The sequence below is a fragment of the Callospermophilus lateralis genome, chromosome 2, assembly GCF_048772815.1.
Source record: "Callospermophilus lateralis isolate mCalLat2 chromosome 2, mCalLat2.hap1, whole genome shotgun sequence".
NCBI lineage: Eukaryota > Metazoa > Chordata > Mammalia > Rodentia > Sciuridae > Callospermophilus > Callospermophilus lateralis.
Window position 1 is genome coordinate 205,907,639 of NC_135306.1, and position 20,493 is coordinate 205,928,131.

General features: G+C 37.0%; 1 protein-coding gene across 1 annotated transcript in view; it reads left to right on the forward strand.

Moving 5' to 3' along the window:
- Positions 1 to 475: 475 nt before the first annotated feature.
- The window catches only part of Top6bl (TOP6B like initiator of meiotic double strand breaks), an 86,827-nt gene continuing 66,809 nt past the window's right edge, over positions 476 to 20,493 (forward strand). Inside the window, exons 1-3 of the mRNA XM_076842948.2 lie at positions 476 to 505; positions 2,036 to 2,174; positions 10,213 to 10,266. Coding sequence (XP_076699063.2) covers positions 476 to 505; positions 2,036 to 2,174; positions 10,213 to 10,266 — 223 coding nt within the window. The remainder of the gene's footprint in view (positions 506 to 2,035; positions 2,175 to 10,212; positions 10,267 to 20,493) is intronic.

Sequence of the window (20,493 nt, forward strand, 5' to 3'; positions counted from 1 at the left end):
GGTTTTCCTTCGCTAGATCTGGGAACCGGAGAAGACTAGTCCGGGAGCAGCAGGCGAGGCCATCTGGGGGTCCGGAGTCAGCTAGGGTCCCGGCCCAGGCGCCCGCGGCTTCTCCCTGTAGAGGAAAGCTTCCAATCGCCGTGAAAAAGGCTGAGGGCTGCGTCTCCAAGGCACCGTGGGAAAATCTTTACGGGAGGAGTCGCGGCATGGCCTGTCTCCTGCCCGCCCCGGGCCGGGGCCACTATCCGCCCACCAGCCGCTGCGGCTCCGCGAGGCTCCTCCAGGCCGGGGTCGGGCGGCGCGGAGTGCGCAAGCGCGCCAGGCAGGGGTGGGACTTGCGAGCGCGCGGGCGGCAAGAGACGGGCTCGCGCGGCTGGGCGTGGGCACCTGGGAGGTCGAAGCTCCCGCAGAGCCCGAGGCCGGGGCCGCATCTGGGCATCTCGCGGCTGAGCTTCGCCGTTGTTCCCCTTCCGGAATGGAGGGGACGGCCTCGGCCGTCTGCGAGGTGATGCCGGGGAGGGAGATAAAACACAGAAAGCCACTTTCTGAGGAGAGGTTCTTTGTGAAGACGCTGCGAAGTTTGGGCAGGAGGGCCGGCGTTGCCCGAGGTGGAGGAGGAAGATTCAGGAATGCTAGGAATGGGTGAAAGTCGGCGCAGGGCGGAGACAGCGGGGCAGGGAGCACAGGGGTCGCACCCGGGCTGCTCTGGTTGGGGGGGGTCTGGCTGCACGTGAGGAACAGGACCCTGGAGCTCCCGGGACACCGAGTACACCGGGTTCAGCGCCCGCGCGCTGGGAGGGGCTGAGGCGGGGCGAGGGAGCAGGAGCCGCTGAGTGACAGCTCCGGAGGCCTCTCGGGGCGCTCTGAAGGAGCTAGTGCAGCGCCCTCCACGTGGCCAGCTCCACGGATTGGGACAGCCATCGCCCAAGGCGAGGCTTAGCGGGTGGCCTGTTAGGCGTCTGGGGGCAGGTGAAATAGCCTGGCAGCCTCCGAGCGCTGCTGAGAGGGGCCCGGCCCACCTGCCTTGTTCCCGTTAGCGGAACCCAGAGCTTTCACATTCACAGATGGTAGAACCTGGTAGAACCTAGGCTGTGCAATTTCCCAGCTGCTTGCCTTGTGGATGAAGATTCAAGAAATCTGAACAGAGGGAGCACAGGAAGTCAGAGGGTGTGCGAGGAAGGTGAAGGTGTGGGAAATGCTTGGAAACCCTTTTCGCTAACTCTGGCACAAATTAGCATCTTAGTTCCCAAGTTCTCTTACTCAGATCTCCCTGCCTTTAAAAAAGGGGGAAAGGGTAATAATTCTTGTGCTGCCTTAGTGTTGAAACGAGAGTCTACTTTTCATGAATAATAATGGAATTAAATATATTTTATTTTACTGTGTCATCGAGATTAAATGTTTTATTCAGACATATTGGAGTTCCATTTAACTTAAAATATTGTGTGCAGTGTTGTGTTTTGTTGTTTACTACAGTGCCAGTGGAGCAATCCACAGCCTTGCACAAGCCAGTTAAGCACTACCACTGAGCTACAACCCCAGCCCTTGTCCTCATTTTTATAGATGAGGAATTGAGTTCAGAGAGGTTAAGTAACTTTCCTAGGGCTACATTCTGGAATTTGGCACATCAGAGATTCAAACCCAGACATTTTTGCCTCTAACACTCTTAAATAATATTTTAACTCCCAAAAATGTTAATTTAATGAAAAATAAAGATGATTCATAATCAGATGTCACTCTTTTCATAGTCTTTATGTTGGCTTATTTGGGGAGGAAAAAAGAAAATTCCCACCTAATTTTTCTTTCCAGATGTACTTATCTAAATACTGCAGTTTATTTCTTCAGTTTCCTATCTTGTTGGGCACTGCATTGAATTTCACTGTTTTCATTCTTAAGTGGCTCTGCTCTGAAAAATACAAATCTAACACAAGAAGGAATGCAATATTTAGGGGGAAATTAGTTATTAATTTGTCATACAAATTTATTATTACCATAATTTTAAGAGAATATTTTGTTTTCTTTGCATTATATTCTTCAGATTTTGAGATACTTAATAATTTACTGGAAATGTGAAACAGGACAATCAAAGGAAGCGTTGCTAGAAGGGCAGCTAATGATTTCCATAGAAGCAATTAATTCCAAGCACCAGCCAAATGCTCTTCATTGTGTAACAAGTAGTAAGTAAAAGAAGAAAAATTAATGATTTTCTATATTTTTGTTTGATCATGATTTATGTCATAGTTTATGTAAAAAGTTCAGGTAGTCATAATCTTTTATCATGTAGTTAAAATAACCAAAATAAGGCTGGGTGCAGTGGTGCCTGCTTATAATCTCTGCTACTCCAGTGGTTGCTGTAGGAGAATGGCAAGTTTCAGGCCTGTGTGGGCAATTTAGTGGAACCTGTCTCAAAAAATAAAAGGGTCTGGGGTGTACCTCAATGGTAGAACACCCTTCTGTTCAATCCCCAGTACCATAAACAAACTCCAAATGATTATGTAATAGTATCTGGTGATAGAGTCTCAAGTGTGTGGTATAGGAAAGGTGAACAGAATGACTCATAGCACAAGATTATTTATTTTACTGGCTTAAAGTAAAATTGCTAAGAAATAATTTTACTTTGCCTTTTTTTCTTTTTTATTATAACATTCATTTTACATATTCATGGGTTTCTCTGTGATATTTCCATACATGCATGTATGTTCAAATATATCCTCCAATACACTGTCTTGCCCTCCCTTCTCCCCTTCTTCTCAGTCAGTTGTCGTCTTTTACATTGCTTTTGGTCCTTTTTAGTTGCTTTTGATTTTAACCTGCTCGTTCACAGCAATATTGAATTTTACCTACTTTTTCTTTCCAAGACAGTTGCAAAAGAAGTAAAACAATAAAGGAAAGGGAAAGGAAATAATGGATAGCATAATCCTGAACTGTAGTTTAGTTTGAAAATATTCTTTCTTGGGCTGGGGATGTGGCTCAAGCGGTAGCGCACTCACCTGGCATGCGTGCGGCCCGGGTTCGATCCTCAGCACCACAAACAAAGATGTTGTGTCTGCAAAAAATAAATATTAAAATTATCTCTCTCTCTTTAAAAAAAAAAAAAGATGCTGTGTCCGCCGAAAACTAAAAAATAAATATTAAAAAATTCTCTCTCTCTCTCTCTCTCTAAAAAATAAATATTAAAAAAAAGAAAATATTCTTTCCACTTGGTCTTTTTCTTTCATCATTTTTGCCTTTTGTTTTTAAATTTGAGAGAGAGAGAAAGCTGATACATTTTGATCGGCTCTGAAATAAATTTTCTTGAATCTATGAAGTGCCAGCTTTTTTGCCTGTGTGTGTGTGTGTTGGGGGGGCGTTTATTGAAGGATACTTTGTAATGAAGTTGTCCCATCAACCTTAGAGTGTCACTTGGAGATCAGTTCAGATTGGATAGTACACTGGACTCTAAGATATTTGCATACCTAAACAGGAACAACCTCTCTTCTCCTTGTGTACTTAGTGTTAAACATCCTTAAGAGTGTGATGAATTGGTTTGCTGTTACTCTGAATGAACTCACTAGGATTGGGTAGTTTCCCCTATTCATGAGAGAAATGCTTAACTAAGTGGTTAGGGTGATGATTGGTCTGTAAATGGTTGAATTAGTTTGTGCAGGGTTGATTTCACTCAAAATAGGACTTGAGCCACAATAATTGTTAAGAAACTGAATTCCATAGGCATTTTGAGCCTTATGGACTTCATAAGGCTGTCTAACATAAAGGACTTTTTTCTTTATTGTCTTTGATCTTTATGCAATTATGTCTATAATTTTTTTGGCAGAAAAAAGTTGGAACTTGATGTAAAACGTTACAATACAGAAGCATATTGTGGACAGTGAGACTTCTTATTGAATTACTCAAAATAATTATTAATTAACATTCAGTATATATTCCATATTTTTCTGTACATATATTCATAGTTACCAGTTTTTTTTTAAAAGGACTGTGCCATGTGCTTTTCAGCAACAATACTTTTCAAGCAGAGTTCCACATCATTGTTTTTTTTTTTAATCCACATCATTGTTTTTTTTTGAGAAAGATATATATGCTATGTAGTTTTAGGTTTTGTCAAAGTTATATATGTGCATGGTTTTAAAAGTTAAAAGATTCCGGGCTGGGGTTGTGGCTCAGCGCTAGAGCGCTCTCCTGGTATGTGCAAGGCCCTGGGTTCAATCCTCTGCACCACATATAAATAAAGGTACTGTGTGCAACTACAACTAAAAAATAAATAAATATTAAAAAAAGTTAAAAGATTCAATGAAACTTTTTACAAGACCTGTAATTCCCTGCATGCTTATACTTTTCTTCTCCTAGAGACTAATAGTTTCGACTCTTAGCTGATTATTTCAATATTTACAGATTTATAAACATGTTTGTGTAGCTGTATATGGATTTTCCTTTTTTGAGGTATGATTTATTGTCTTCCCACTATAGAATATGGTAGCTCTCTTTCATATCTCCAGTTCTACCATGTGTGTTTTTTCTTATTAATTTTCCCACCATAAATGAACATCAATATTTTCTCATTATTATGACCATAAAATGCCATTCACAGTCATCTAGAAAAGTGATTCTTTTCTTTAAATTCTATCTTTCATTAATTGTTTAGTTTTCTGTACTTTTATCATGTAGGCAACCCCCAAACTTCCAGCTTTTATCTAAATCTACTATCAACTATGTTCCAACACATCAGGTAGCCTGTCAATTTCTTCCTTATGAAAAACTCTGTACTAGAATTTTCTGACCTGTTCTAATCTTGACTTGATACCTGCTGATTCTGGCAAATAATGTCTTAGGATCTTCCATTCATTATTATTCAGGATGTTTCTTCAGTTTTTCTCTTGTGTTGGATTTTGTGGTTCCTGAATCCTATTATCTTCATTTTTCTTTTCTTCTTTACTTGCTCTGATGGCTCTCAGACACTAGTAGCTTCTGAGAAAGTGTTGAGGAGGTAAATTTCTTGAGCTATCACATCTCTGAAAGTGTTTACTCTCTACAACTGACTGACAGCTTCAGCGTAGGATTCTAGGTCAGAATTGATTTCTCAGAATTTTATTGACATTTCCATATTGTTTTCTAACCTCAGGAGTTGCTATTGAAAACTATATTTTTTCTGATTACTTTGTGTGTGATCTGTTGTTCTTACGAGTGTAAATGATCTTTATCTTTGTGTTAATTACGGTAAATAATGCTAGGTGCTATAACAAACCCTGAAATCTTAGTGGCTTAATACAGAAAACGTTTATTTTTTCCTTTATTCTATTGTCTGATGAGTGTGTGTATAGAGATGTATTTTGTTTCATGCAAGATTCAAGCTATTTGTCTTACTGATTCCTCCCCTAGGCTCTTTAAGGTCTCTCCAATTCAGCTAAGGATGGGGAAAGAGACCAAGGCTTTTTGGAAGTCAAAGATTTTCACAGGGTAGACTTGGAAATCATGTGTATTATTCCTGCTCCCTTTCCATTAGTCTTATTGCCACAGTGCTCTGCATTTGCAAGGGAGATGGTGAAGTTGAATGCTCAGGAAGAAGAGAACAGGATATTTGTGAGTACCAGCAGTCTACTACAGTCCCTGTTCTTCAAAATTCACAGTGATGTGCCTTGTTGTAGGTCTATTTTCCTCCATTATGCTCAGTGCTTAATGATCCTTTTCAATTTATAAACTCATGTCCTTTAAAATTTCTATAAAAATTTCCCTTGCATTTTTTTTCTTTTTCAACTTTTATCATTTAGATATTGAATTTTCTAAATTGTTTTTTAAAAATCTTTTTGTCCTATTTTTCATCTTTTCTACTTTCTAGGCAACTTTCTCACATTTCTTTTCCAACATTTGATGGATGTTCTCATTTCTGCTATCACAGTTTTTATTTCCAAGAGCATTTCCCTTTTCTTTTTTCTTTCTTTCTTTCTTTCTTTTTTTTTTTTTTTTTTTGTGGGGGTCAGTGTTACTGGGGATTGAACCCAGAGATGCTTTACTACTGAGCTATACCTCCATTCCCTTTATTTATTTTATTTTTAAAAATATTTTTTAGTTGATGTACCTTTATTTTTTATTTATTTATATGTAGTGCTGAAGATCAAACCTGGTGCCTCACACATGCTAGGCAAGTGCTGTGCCACTGAGCCACAACCCCAGCCCCCACCCTTTATTTTTTATTTGAGATGGTCTTCCTAAATTGCTTAGGGCCTTACTAAGTTGCTGAAGCTGGTCTTGAATTTGTGACCTCCTTTCTCAGTCTCCAGAGTTGTTGGGATTATAGGCATGTACCACTGCCTGGCCCCCACTTTCTTTATGTTCTTTATTATTTAGCATCTTGCATTTGTTTGAGGGCTACATCTCATCTTTCTGAGTATACAGAAATTTTTTTAACAAAAAGCTTTCTGTAATTCCTGTTGCTATTACTTTTTCTACTTGATCTGATTTCTGTTTTTCATGTTGGAAGAACAGCTTCTCCCCTATCTATACCAAATTTGGGAGGACCAGTCCCTAGAATGAGTCTAGGAGAGAAAGTAAAGCTTTACTGAAATTCATTTTTTTCAGTTGAGTATTTCAACTCATCTTAACGCTATTTCCAGAGATCCTGATACTGCCATTTCTGAGTCTTTGGGGATTTTGTTGTATAATTCAGGTGGTTTTATGGCTTTTCTCCTTTCTCCTTATAATTAAATTTCTCATGTCTTCAAAATCCTTTCCTATTGCCCTTCTGTTTTTTAATTTCTAGAATTTTATTATATTATTCTTTTCTTTTTTTGGGTGTTGGGGGGTACCAGGGATTGAACTCAAGGGCACTCGACCACTGAGCCACATCCCCAGCTGTATTTTGGATTTTATTTGGAGGCAGGGTCTCATTGAGTTGTTTATTAGCACCATTGCTTTTGCTGAGACTGGCTTTGAACTCCCAATCCTCCTGCCTCAGCCTCCCAAGCTGCTAGGATTACAGGTGTGGGCCACCATACCTGGCTTTTCTTTTCTCTTTTAGCCTTGTGAGCTTTTTGTCTTTTAAAAAAAATCTCTGTTCTATTTTATGAAAGTTTAATAGATGCATATGTTAAGTCTGCCTTCTTTATCTGGAACTGCAAAGTAGCATCTTTTAAATTTGGTTTGATGAGGAAGAATATGTATTAGTTATCCAGGGCTGCTGTAACGAAGTATCACTAACTGGGTGGCTTCTAAAAAATTAAATGTATCCTCACAATTTTGGAGACTAGAAGTCCAATATAGGGGCTGGGGATGTGGCTCAAGCGGTAGCGTGCTCGCCTAGCATGCGTTCGGCCCGGGTTCGATCCTCAGCACCACATACAAACAATGATGTTGTGTCCGCTGAAAACTAAAAAATAAATATTAAAATTCTCTCTCTCTCACTCACTCACTCTCTCTTTCAAAAAAAAAAAAGAAAAGAAGTCCAATATAAAAGTGTAAGTGGTTGCTTCCTTCTGGAGACTCTGTGGGAGAAATCTGTTCTCTGCCTTTCCTTGCTTCTGGGGGTTGCCAACAATCCTTTCTGTTTCTTGGCTTGTAGATGTGTCATTTCATCTTCATATGATGTTTTCCTTTGTGTTTGTGTCTTCATGTGGCCTTCTCATATCATTAGCAATCACTGGATTTAGGACCACCCTAATCCAATGTGACTTAATCTTAACTTGATTATATCTACTTAGTACTTCAAAGTATCTTTTAGGGATATGTAATTTAGCCCACAAAACTAGCAAATTTTCTTTTCTTTTTTTTGATTTGGGCTCTCACTTTGTTCGCTCAGGTTGGCCTGACTCTGGGACTCAAGCAGTCCTCCTGCCTCAGCCTCTCAACTAGCTGGGACTACCAGTGTGTGCCACCATGCCCAGCTCCTAAACTAGCAGATTTTATATCTGAAAGGATCCATTTATGAAAAGCAGAGAGATGACTAGTTTTTTCTTTCAGGTAACGGTTGAAGATTTTAACCAATATGATTACTTATCACAATTTTTCCAAAAATGTGTGGATTAAGATGTTTAATTATATTAGAGTTATGGGAAAGGAGTTATGTAGTCATCTAAATTGCTAATGCTGGTTAAAATAACATGGGTTTCACCAGGCGCAGTGGTTCACATCTATAATCTCAGTGGCTTGGGAGGCTGAGGCAGGAGGATCACAAGTTCAAGGTCAGTCTCAGCAATGGCAAGGCTCTAAGCAACTAGTGAGACCCTAAATAAATATATAAAATATACTCTAAATAAAATACAAAATAGGGCTGGGGATGTGGCTCAGTGGTTGAATGCCCCTGAGTTCAATCCCCAGTATCAAAAATAAATAAATGACACAAGTTTCTTTATTGTGGATCTTCTTACAACCTTTATTTGCCAATGTAAACTGTGCAACAGAATGTTTGGGAAATGCTATATATTATAGCGCCCTTTGCTCACTTTAAAGATACTCTTCAGTACAGGGAATTTTGGAGAATACATGCTTAAAAATGTGTATTTTACAGAAAGACCCTACTGTCATTCTTTGCCTCTGAAGGATAGCATGTTATTACTTTAGTAGGTACACCACAAGTCTAGCTGAAAACTGGTGACTAGATGGGCTGTGGAGTGGGTGAAATGATTGTTCTCTTTGAGAATGTTCACCAAAAGTGGCTTATTTTCAACAGTTGTTGATATGATACTCATTAAAACTAAGAAGGTACATTAAAGACATGGTGTGGTATGTATTTTAGAAATATCTTACGCATACAGCAAGATAATTAGGTTGTGGCTTTTTTTCTTGTGATTGTCCTTTGCTCTTTATTAGTGAGTAGTGTAGACCTGCCACCCTAATCCAATGTGACTTAATCTTAACTTGATTATATCTACTTATATCTGCCATCTCTGTCTCAATGACCCATTTTCCCTTATGTTAGAACCAGTATGTGCCTATGAGGAACATTCAGAAAAAAAGAAGACAGTCTTTTGCCAAATATTCAGTGATACTTGGGCTCTGGCCTTTTAAAGTATGTCTTTTGTTCAGAATCATTTTGGGAGGGTACTGGGATTTGAATCCAGGTGTGTTGTACCACTGAGCTACACCCTCAGCTTTTTTTATTTTTATTTTGAAACAGGGTCTCATTAAGTTTTCTAAGATGGCCTCCAATTTTCAGTTCTCCTGCCTTAACCTTCTAGGTTACCAGGATTATAGGTGTGCACCACTGTACCTATCTCATCCAGAATCATATAAAATCTGGAGATGTAGAGCCTTGCTCTCTAATATAACCTTTTTGTGATGTCAGATTTGTTTTTTATCTGTACTGTTGACCACTTGAAATATGACTACTGTGGCTGAGGAACTGAAATTTTAATTTAATCTAGTCAAATTTTAAATAGCTACTTATAGCTTCTAACTATCGCATTGGACAATATACGTTTGAAGAATGATGGTATTTCTCACTCTAGTTCAGTGATTCTGAATCATTATTCCCTGCATGCAGAATACACATTTTCTAAGGGATAGAGACATTTCTATTGGCTCCTGTGACAGTGTTCTTAGAGTCTTAAAGAAAAAACCTCCAGGTGGTCTGATCAAAACCCTTCTTAAGTGCCTGCCTCCTCCTTCACCATGTGTCCTGAAGAGTTATTGCTCTAAATGTTCTAATGTTTAGATTTAGAATTGTAGGTATAAAGAATTCTTACCTGATAGTGTAGTAAAATATATTTGAGAGTAAAATTGGTTAAAAGTAGGGCCAAATTTTTAATTTACACTGGAATATGAGTTATATATACTCAGATTACTAGCTACAATTTGCAGTCTTCTCATACTCCTTTTCTGTAAGGTGTTATAGCATCCAAAGGGGATGTCCTAGTGTTAAATATAAGTAGTTGTTGACTATAGGTAAAAAGACTTGCCATTTGGTTATCATTGCAAAGAAATTATTCTGCCTCCCAAACAGTCATTGCAGCCTCATGGTTGGTTGGTTCGTTCGTTCTTTCTTTTTCTTTTTTTTAATTGAACTCATTAATAGGGTCTCTTTTTGATGTTATGCATCTATAAATAGTGTTTTCAGACTTGGCAGTTGATGTGTTAGGGTGGGGGTTGGGGGAAGTGCTGAGATTGATCTTGGGCCTTTCCCATTCTAGGCAAACAGCCTACCACTGAGCTATATCTCTAGCCCTTATTTTAAAAAATAAGATCCATTTAATGGTTTTATTTATGATATTTCTTTGTATTCTGTTACAGTTGCTTCTGCAAGAAGCATTTGTGGTAGCTTGGTCCTCAAGAAGTTACAAAAAGGTAAAGAATTACAAGATTAAATCTCTTACTGGCGATGAATTTGGTATTTTCTGAAACAGACTTATACTGAAAGAGCTGCCAGATTTAGTAAGTAAAAATGCAGGATGCCCATTTAAATTTGAATTTCTGATGATAATACCTTTTTTTAGAACAATTATGTCTCATGTAAAATTTTAGCCTGCAGTATTTTATCTGGCAACTCCATTGAAAGATTATCTATAAAACCATATAGATACAAGAATATTTTACCTGACTACTCTGTATACAGCCTCAGGTAAAAAATTTAGTGAAGTATTTGTTACCATCTAGTTAAACAAAAGAATACATAGAGAATGCTTTTACTGAAAATGATTTTGACTAGTATTAATATTGTATTTCACAATATATGCCAAAACTGAAGTGGTTTCGGGGTTTTAGTGACCATTAGTCCTAGTTTTAAGAAAATATGTTGTGTATTAAACTGGAAACAACCAAAAAACTATACTAGAAAGGTATATGTAATATAATAAATGTTTATGAAGTTTATCACCATTGGGTTGTTTTATTTTTTAAAATATTTATTTTTTAGTTGTAGTTGGACACATTACCTTTATTTTATTTATTTTTATGTGGTGCTGAGGATCGATCATGCTAGGCAAACGCTCTACTGCTGAGCTACAACCCCAGCCCCTATTGGATTGTTTTAAGTTTCAGGTTTTCTTAGTGTAATTGCAAACTTTGTAAAATGCAAATCAATTTAAAATTTTAATTTATATCCAGATTTCCAGCAACTCAAGTTGTTGTTTATCTCAAAGTATCTCCCTTCATCTTGGTCATACCAGACAAAAGGAAGAAACTATTTTTATAATTCAGTTACAAGATGAATACTCTAAAGACACAAATATGTAGGTAATAATTCTACCTTTTGAAACTGCTTCTTTGGAGTAAATTTTAGCTTAAGAATGAGGACTTGAAAAATGCTTGCTTGCTGAATTAAGGGCCATCAGGCCCCTATTGCCTTGCCTTGCCTTGCGTTGGCCCTTGGAATCTAGCTTCCAACTGTTTGTATCTTTAAATTTTTAATAGATCTCAGCCTTTGCCCTGTGATTCCAATTTTGTTTAGGTTCTGGTTTCTTGTACATGCACATAAAAATAGTAATTGTGGCGGAAAAGTAATAAAAAATATGAGATTTTTATTTTCATCTTTTGAACAGATAATCTTGAGTTTGAGTAGAATGCTCTTCTTTTAGCAATAATTGCAATGATTTATTGAGTATTCAATATACTTTAGGACTGGTGTTCATACAGAGGAGTTGTAGCTAGTTTTAATTTTCTATCTTGTGTTCATACTTATCTTTTTTTTTTTTTTGGTACTAGGAATTGAACTCAGGAGCACTCAACCACTGAGCCACATCCCAGCCCTATTTTGTATTTTATTTAGAGACAGGGTTTTACTGAGTTGCTTAGTGCCTGGCTAAGTTGCTGAGGCTTGTTTTGAACTCCTGATCTTCCTGCCTCAGCCTCCCAAGGTGCTGGAATTACAGGCATGGGCCATCGCACCCAGGATACTTACAATATCTTAATCACTCTTTTTAACTGCCTCCTAAGTTTATGCCTAAAAGAAAGGGAGAATTCACTTAATGTTCTGGAGAGTTGCTCTGTTCAGAGACTGTTGGGTGACCCAAATTCATATTCAGGAATTAGGGGTTAACTGCCTCAAAATCATCTAGTTTACTTATTGATTTTTAGATTCTCTTCTTTTTTTTTTGGATTACACCCTTGGGATGATGCAAAAAAGGGAAGGATCATTCCTAATTTCACTGTTCTAGTTAATATGTATAAAAGTGCTTTGAAAGAAATGAAAATAAAAGGGAGTATATTATTACTACTAGGGAGGAGATAGGAGTATTTCCTATAACATAAACCCATACTTAATATGCTTGTACAAGGAGTGGTCAGATTATACATAAGACTGCTTCTTCAATTAATATTTGTGAAAGTGCTTTGAAAAAATGAAAAGCTCATAAGAACAAGGGAATGGTTTTTATTATTGTTATTACTAGGGAGGAAGTATTGAGTATCATTTATGGGATAACCACCTGTTTATTATGCTAATACAAATTTTAAACGTGTCATGGTGACTTCGTTTTAATTTAACTATTATTTTAAAAGCTCAAAGCAATTTTGTTTAGTCTATTTTTATATCCCTGTGATAAAGAATAGGTGACTCTGTACAAAAATGTATTGCACATAAAGTACATAGTAAAAATTGAGTCTTTTGTTCATGGCCAATCACTTCTAATAGCCAACTGCAACCTAAGTCTTCTCTTTAGCTGTTAGGGCTCATAATACTAACTTCCACTCCATAAAGCTGTTTATTCATACCAATTAGTGACATGAATTACTCAGTGAAGCTCACAAAGGAAATTGGCCAAGAATCCCTTAACTCTCTCTTATGCACCATTAATTATGCCCTTATTACTATTATTATTTATTTAGCATTCCTCTAATACTGTTATCAGACTGCTTTAAATTGGTCCATCACAGTTTATTCAGCTTCATCTGGCATCTCATTCATTAATCATCAAATTTCCAGAAGCTAAAGAATTACTTATTGGGCTGGGATTGTGGCTCAGTGGTAGAGTGCTCGCCTAGCATGGGCAGGGCCCAAGTTCGATCCTCAGCACCACATAAAAATAAAGGTATTGTGTTGTGTCCATCTATACCTAAAAAATAAATATTAAAAAAAGAATTATTTATCTATACAAAATTAATAGTATGCCTCTGAATTCAGTGTATATTGTCATCTTTATTGATTTATCTCAGTGCCTAAAGTAAGGTCACCTCTCTTTGGGGGAACTAGACTAGAGCCATCCAGCTTCAGTTTTCTTTGTTCTTAAATCTGTTCTATCAGTATAGTAGCAGGGTACTTTTTCTCTAGATCAGGAATACTTCAGATCATCTCCTATTCAAAACTGTCATGTTTTGGGACATTTTAATGCTGAATTAATAAGCAATAACCCAGTATTCTCTCTAGTTTCCTAGCCTTTCTAATGATTTGTGGTTTTTTTCCCCTTTCTTTTCTGATCCCTAACTATTCATACATTGATTCAGTAAACTTAACATCTGCTTTGCCACAGAGGTCATGGGAAGGAGAGGCAGCTCTGCAAATGAAATGTAGCATGGTAGGGACTCTAATAGAGATATGTTCAAGGTGCTTCTTTTGGTCCTTCTTTTGGAGGGTAGTCCCCAAAGTTCAGTCACCAGTAATGTTATTCTTCCTTTGTTCTGAATCATTCTTTATTTTTAAGTTCAGATAGTTTTTCTGCTTTTAAACTTTATCATTTCTATGCTGATGAGACTTATTTTTCCTTCTCTATTACAAATGTATCTCCTAAACCTCAGTGGAATGGCTTTGTCAGTAATACTATTCTATTTATGAGTTCCTCTGTAATATCATGTGTGACTAAAATGGGGTTCATATTCTGGAAACTGACTTGTGTTGCTTGTTCCACTCCTTCTAGTAATATAACATTCTTATATTCTTTAGGATTAGAAATCTTGGCTTTTTGAGGGGCAGGGTTTTCTCTTCTTTCCTGTGTTATCTTTTTTAATATTTATTTTTTAGTTTTAGATGGACACAATATCTTTATTTATTTTTATGTGGTGCTGAGGATCAAACCCAGTGCCTCACGCATGCCAGGCGAGCACACTATCACTTGAGCCACATCCTGAGCCCCTTTCCTATATTATCTAATTGCATTTTTTGTTAATTTTGCCTTTTGTAATACAGGATTATTACTTATTAATTTTAAAATAGCTTCATGTTCCTTCTATAATGATGTCTGATTTGCTTATTAGAATAAAAAAAACCTCAGACCATATTTGGTGCCTTCTGTCAATGAGAATAATCCCTTTGTAGAATGATGCCTATTAAGAGAGATAAATTCTTGTGTGTTTAAAATATCTCATTACATTTAAATATATGTAATACCATTATACATTGTATACTTGTCCACTTATTTATAATTCCACTTATGCATATATTATTCACTGTGTAGAACTACTTGTCTCATAAATATCTACTTAGTGAAACATAATTGGTCCTGTTTGTCCCTCTTGCTCAAATCTGGAGACTACTTTTTATTATACCCTTACTGAAGTGAAGATAAAAAGAGGAGAGATAAAATAAGGGAATATGGATGAAATGGTGGGAAATTCATATTCATAGGTATTTATTTCTTTAGTATTAATGGGCATTGAATCCAGGGTTTCATGCACGATAGGCAAGCACTCTTGTACTGAACTGTACTCCTACCCCTTTTTATTCTTTGTGACATTTTTTTATTTGTAGATGGACACAATACCTTTATTTTGTTTATTTATTTATTTATTTTAATGTGGCATTGAGGATCGAACCCAGTGCCTCACGCATACTAGGCAAGTGTTCTACCACTGAGCCACAAACCCAGCCCCCTTTTTATTCTTTTTTTTTTTTTTTTTGAGTTTGTCAGAGCTGACAAATAAAGGCCCCCCCCCCCTTTTTTTTTAAAGAGAGAGAGAGGGAGATACTATCATTTCCATTATATAAATTCTCTAGGAGAATAAGGAGCTTGCTCAAGAGTCAGTGGCTCCTAAGTAAAGTTAAAAGTTGGCCTGATTCCAGAGAACATTTTGCTACATTTTATTATTATTATTATTATTATTTAAGAAATAACTTAATTTATTTTTTATGTGGTACTGAGGATTGAACCCAGTGCCTCACACATGCTAGGCAAGCACTGTATTACTGAGCCATGACCCCAGCCCTATTTATTATTTGTTCCCAAAAATTTTCTGCTTTTCCTATGAGAAATTATACTTCTTCCCCTATCAGTGTTAGGCTGGACTATATAACCTGCTTGGGCCAATGAAATGTGAGTGGAAGCAATGTGTGCCACCTTCCAGAAGAAGCTTTAAGAGCCAGTGTATATTTTAGTGGATTCTTTCTTGCTTGCTATAAAGTTAGGATGTCTCAGATCCTTTAGCCTGGATCCAGTTTTGATGTAGTTCTTTCTGGCTTTGTGCTCACCTAGAGTTCTGCAACCTCTTAACCAGCTTTGGAGTTTTTACAAAGGTAATTTGATATATTTTTTTTTTTTAAAGAGAGAGAGAGAGAGAATTTTAATATTTATTTTTTAGTTTTTGGCGGACACAACATCTTTGTTTGTATGTGGTGCTGAGGATTGAACCCGGGCCGCATGCATGCCAGGCGAGCGCGCTACCGCTTGAGCCACATCCCCAGCCCCTTGATATTGTATTAAGTCAATGTCTCTGCGGGAGAAAGGAGTAAGGCTTACTATTCTACTCTATTGCTGATGTCATCCATATTTAGATCCTCTTTTTTCTTTTTTTGCAGTGCTGGGGATTGAACCCAGAACCTTGTACATACAAGGCAAGCACTCTACCAGCTGACTGTATCCCCAGCCCCTAGATCCTCTTTTAACACTTCGTAATTCTACAAATAAATAATGGACTTAAAAATATTTTATTATATTCATTCCTAGAATCTTAATAGTTTTTGTTGCTATTGTTTTCAACTTAATGGAATCCTTCTTAATTTTTTTATTAATTTTTTATTTGTTTTAATTAGTTATGCATGACAGTAGAATGCATTTATGCACATGATATATCATACATAGATGAGATATAATTTCTCATTTTTCTGAGTGTACATGTTGCAGAATCATATTAGTCATGTAGTCACACATATACATAAAGTAATAATGTCTGTTTCATTCTACTATCTTTCCTATCCCCATCTTATTAATTTTGACACTTCATCTGTAGATTCTCTTGGATTCTCTATTTGGATAGTCAGTGTGTCTCTAAATTGTGAAAACTTTCTCCTTTCCTTTTTAGTCCTTATATGGTTGTCCTCTTTTCCTTGTTATAATGTATTGGATAGAATAGAATTAGTATTGTGTAGAATAGCAGAAGTGATATTAGGCATTTGTGTCTCACCTTCCTTAAATGGGATTACTTAAAAGTCTACCATTAAATATGATATTTATAATAGTTTCTGGTACCTACTCCTTATTAGGTCTAGGAAATTCTTCCCTATTTACCAGTATTGTTTGTTTGGAATGAGTGCTGTATTTCCCAAAATACTTTTTTTTAACATGTTTTGGGATTATATGTTTTTTTGCAAAATCTTTGATATGATAGACTTTCCATTTTTTTTTTCTGGTACTAGGGATGTATACAACTGTAATTCACCAGTTTAAAAATTTGAAAAGAGAAAAAAAGAAAGAAAGTCTGAGCTGGGTGCCATGGCACACTCCTATAATTCCAGTGGCCTACGAGGCCGAGGCAGGAGGATTGCATGTTCAAAGCCAGCCTCAGCAAAAGCAAGGTGCTAAGCCACTCAGTGAGACCCTGTCTCTAAATAAAATACAAAAAGTGATTGGGGATATGGCTCAGTGGTTAAGGGCCCCTGAGTATGCTGGGCAAGTGCTCTATCACTAAGCTACATCCTCAGGCCACAGAAATTTTATTTCAATACAAGGTCAACTAACTTGTTCAAAGTAAAAAAATTCAATAAGTGCTTGAGCATGATACATGAACATAGACAGACTTGTTCCAAAAGCTATCTTAAACAGTGTATTTCAAAGTCCCCTGTTTTGTTGGAGGTTTGCCTATTTAGCTTCCATTTATGCTCAGTGAATGTACATATATATATTTCTTTCTTACCTCAATAATTCCTTATGGTCACATCACAAGTTGAAAAAACCTACAGAATTGGTACTTGTTAGCCCATACCACATTTGGTGGTTGAATTGTGGAAGTTGTGTAGGGGCAGATAATGCTTAACGAGATGATCCACAAGTTTTTTTTTTCCAATCTTTTTCCCTTCATTTCCCTTTCCAGTTCTAAAGTCCATCTCTGTATCTTAATGAAAACAAATAAAAATATAGTTACTTAGTTCTGCTTTCTCTCTTTTGTGATTAATACCAAAGCATCTTTCCCCAGCATGTTTTCTGAAGACAGAAGGCTCATCTAATTTTAAAAAAAAATTTTTATTTAATTAGTTATATATGAAAGTAGAATGCATTTATGCACTTTGATATATTATATATAGCTGGGATATATAATTTTATATATTATATAATAAGTTATATATATTATATATACATATAATTTCTTATTTTTCTGAGTGTACATATTGCAGGATCATATTGATCATGTAATCACATATATACATACAGTAATAATGTCTGTTTCATTCTACTATCTTTCCTATCCCCACATCCTCTTCCCTCCCCCTCCCTTCACTTCCCTCTACCTAATCTAAGGTAACACTAGTCTTCCCTAGTGTCCCCCCTTATTGTGAATTAGCATCTGCATATTAGAGAAAACATTTGGCCTTTGGTTTTGTGGGATTGGCTTATTTCGTTTAGCATGATATTCTCCCCAAACTCCAACCATTTACTGGCAAATGCCATAATTTTACTCTTCTTTAAAGATGAGTAATATTCCACATTTTCTTTGTCCATTCATCTATTGAGGGACACCTAGGTTGGTTCCATAGTCTAGCTATTGTGAATTGAGCTCCTATAAACATTGATGTGGCTGTGTCACTATAGTATGCTGATTTTAAATCCTTTGGATATAAATCAAGGAGTGGGATAGCTGGGTTAAATGATGGTTCCATTCCCAATTTTCTGAGGAATCTCCTTACTACTTTCCATAGTGATCGCACCAATTTGCAGTCCCACCAGCGATGTGTGAGTGTACCTTTTTCACATCCCTACCAACATTTATTGTTACCTATTCATATATATATATATATATATATATATATATATGTGTGTGTGTGTGTGTGTGTGTGTGTGTGTGTGTGTGTTATATATATATATATGTATATATATATATAAGTTGTAGATGGACACAATATATTTATTTTTATTTATTTATTTTTATGTGATGCTGAGGATTGAACCCAGAGCCTCAGGCATGCAAGGAAGGTGCTTTACCACGGAACTACAACCTCAGCCCACCTGTATTCTTTTTTTTTATATATTTATTTTTTTAGTTGTAGTTGGGCACAATACCTTTATTTTGTTTATTTATTTTTATGTGGTGCTGAGGATTGAACCCAGGGCCTGTGTGTGCCAGGCGAGCGCTCTACCACTGAGCCACAACCCCAGCCCGCCTTGATGATTGCCATTCTGACAGGAGTGAGATGAAATCTTAAGAGTAGTTTTGACTTGCACTTCTCTAATTGCTAGAGATGTTGAACACTTTTTCATATATTTGTTGATCAATTGTATTTCTTTTTCTGTGAAGTGTCTGTTCACTTCCTTAGCCCATTTATTGATTCGGTTATTTGTTTTTTTGGTGTTAATTTTTTTGAGTTCTTTATATATCCTAGAGATGAATGCTTTATGGAGATGCACGTGGTAAGGTTTTCTCCCAATCTGTAGGCTCTCTCCTCATGTTATTAATTGTTTTCTTTGCTTAGAAGAAGCTTTTTAATTTAAATCCATCCCATTTATTGATTCTTGATTTTACTTCTTTTGAAATAGCATCTGCATATTAGAGAAAACATTTGGCCTTTAGTTTTGAGGGATTGGCTTATTTCACTTTAGGAGTCTTAGTAAGGAAGTAAGATCCTAGGCTGACATGGTGAATTTGGGGACCTATTTTTTCTTCTGTTAGGCACAGGGTCTCTGTTCTAGTGCCTAAGTCTTTGATCCACTTTCAGTTGATTTTTGTGTAGGGTGAGAGATAGAGGTTTAATTTCATTTTGCTACATATAGATTTCCAGTTTTGCCCACACCATTTGTTGAATAGGCTATCTTTTCTCCAGTGAATATTTTTGGCACCCTTGCCTAGTATGAGATAACTGTACTTATGTGGGTTTGTCTCTGTATTCTCTATTCTGTGCCATTGGTCTACAAGTCTATTTGGTGCCAATACCATGCTGTTTTTTGTTATTATAGCTATGTAGCATAGTTTAAGGTCTGGTATTGTGATACTTCCTGCTTTATTTTTCTAGCTAAGGATTGCTTTAGCTATTCTGGGTCTCTTATATTTCCAAATAAATTTCATGATTTTTTTCTATTTCTATGAAGAGTGTCATTGGGATTTTAATAGGAATTGTATTAAATCTGTATAATGCTTTTGGTAGTATGGCCATTTTGACAAATTAATTCTGCCTATCCAGGAGCATAAGAGGTTTTCTTCAATTCCTTTCTTTAGTGTTCTGTAGCTTTCATTGTAGAGGTCTTTCACCTCTTTTGTTAGATTGATTCCCAGGGTTTTTTTGTTGTTATTGTTTTTGTTTTTGTGTTGCTGTTTTTTTTTTTTTGAGGCTATTGTGAATGGAGTAATTTTCCTAATTTCTCTTTTCAGTGGATTTAAATGTATAGGAATGCATTTGATTTATGGGTGTTGATTTTATATCCTGCTGCTTTGCTGAATTCATTTATTGGTTCTAGAAGTTTTTGGATCTTTTAGATACAGAATCATGTCATCAGCAAATAGTGATAATTTGAGTTCTTCTTTACCAATTTGTGTCCCTTTAGTTTCTTTCTTTTGTCTAATTGATCTGGCTAGAGTTTCAAGGATGATGTTGAATAGAAGTGGTGAAAGAGGACATCCTTGTCTTGTTCCAGTTTTTACAGGGAATGCTTTCAATTTTTCTCCATTTAGAATTAAAAGAACGAACAAGGCTCGTAGTCAGAGAAAAATGCCCGTTTATTGAGGAACAGCTCTGCACATTTATAGAGCGGCGGGGGGCGGTTTGATAGTTATGACAGTTTAATGGTTGAAGGGTTGGACAATTGGCATGGGGTGCTTTCTGATTGGTAGGTAAGGATCATGTGAGTCAGCAGGGCTGGTCTGATTGGTGGATAAGGATCATGTGAGTCAGCAGGGCTAGTCTGATTGGTGGGTAAGGATCATGTGAGCCAGCAGGGCTCACAATTGGACGCCTCTTTTCGGGGGGATGGAGAAGTTAGTCTTTAGAGCCAGGGCAACTCCCAACATTCCCCCCTCTTTGTTATTAAATGAGAGTGGGTGTCGACTCATTCTGGCTGCTTCCTGCTGAGATGGGGCGGTGTGGGAGAATCAGAGGGGAGGGAAATAGGGAGCCCCCACAGGAGGGCAGAGAGGACCGGTATAACTTCAGGAACCAGATCAATGAAGGTTCCTTGCCACCACAGATCCATGATGATGTCAGTCCATTCGGCATAGGTCTTGATT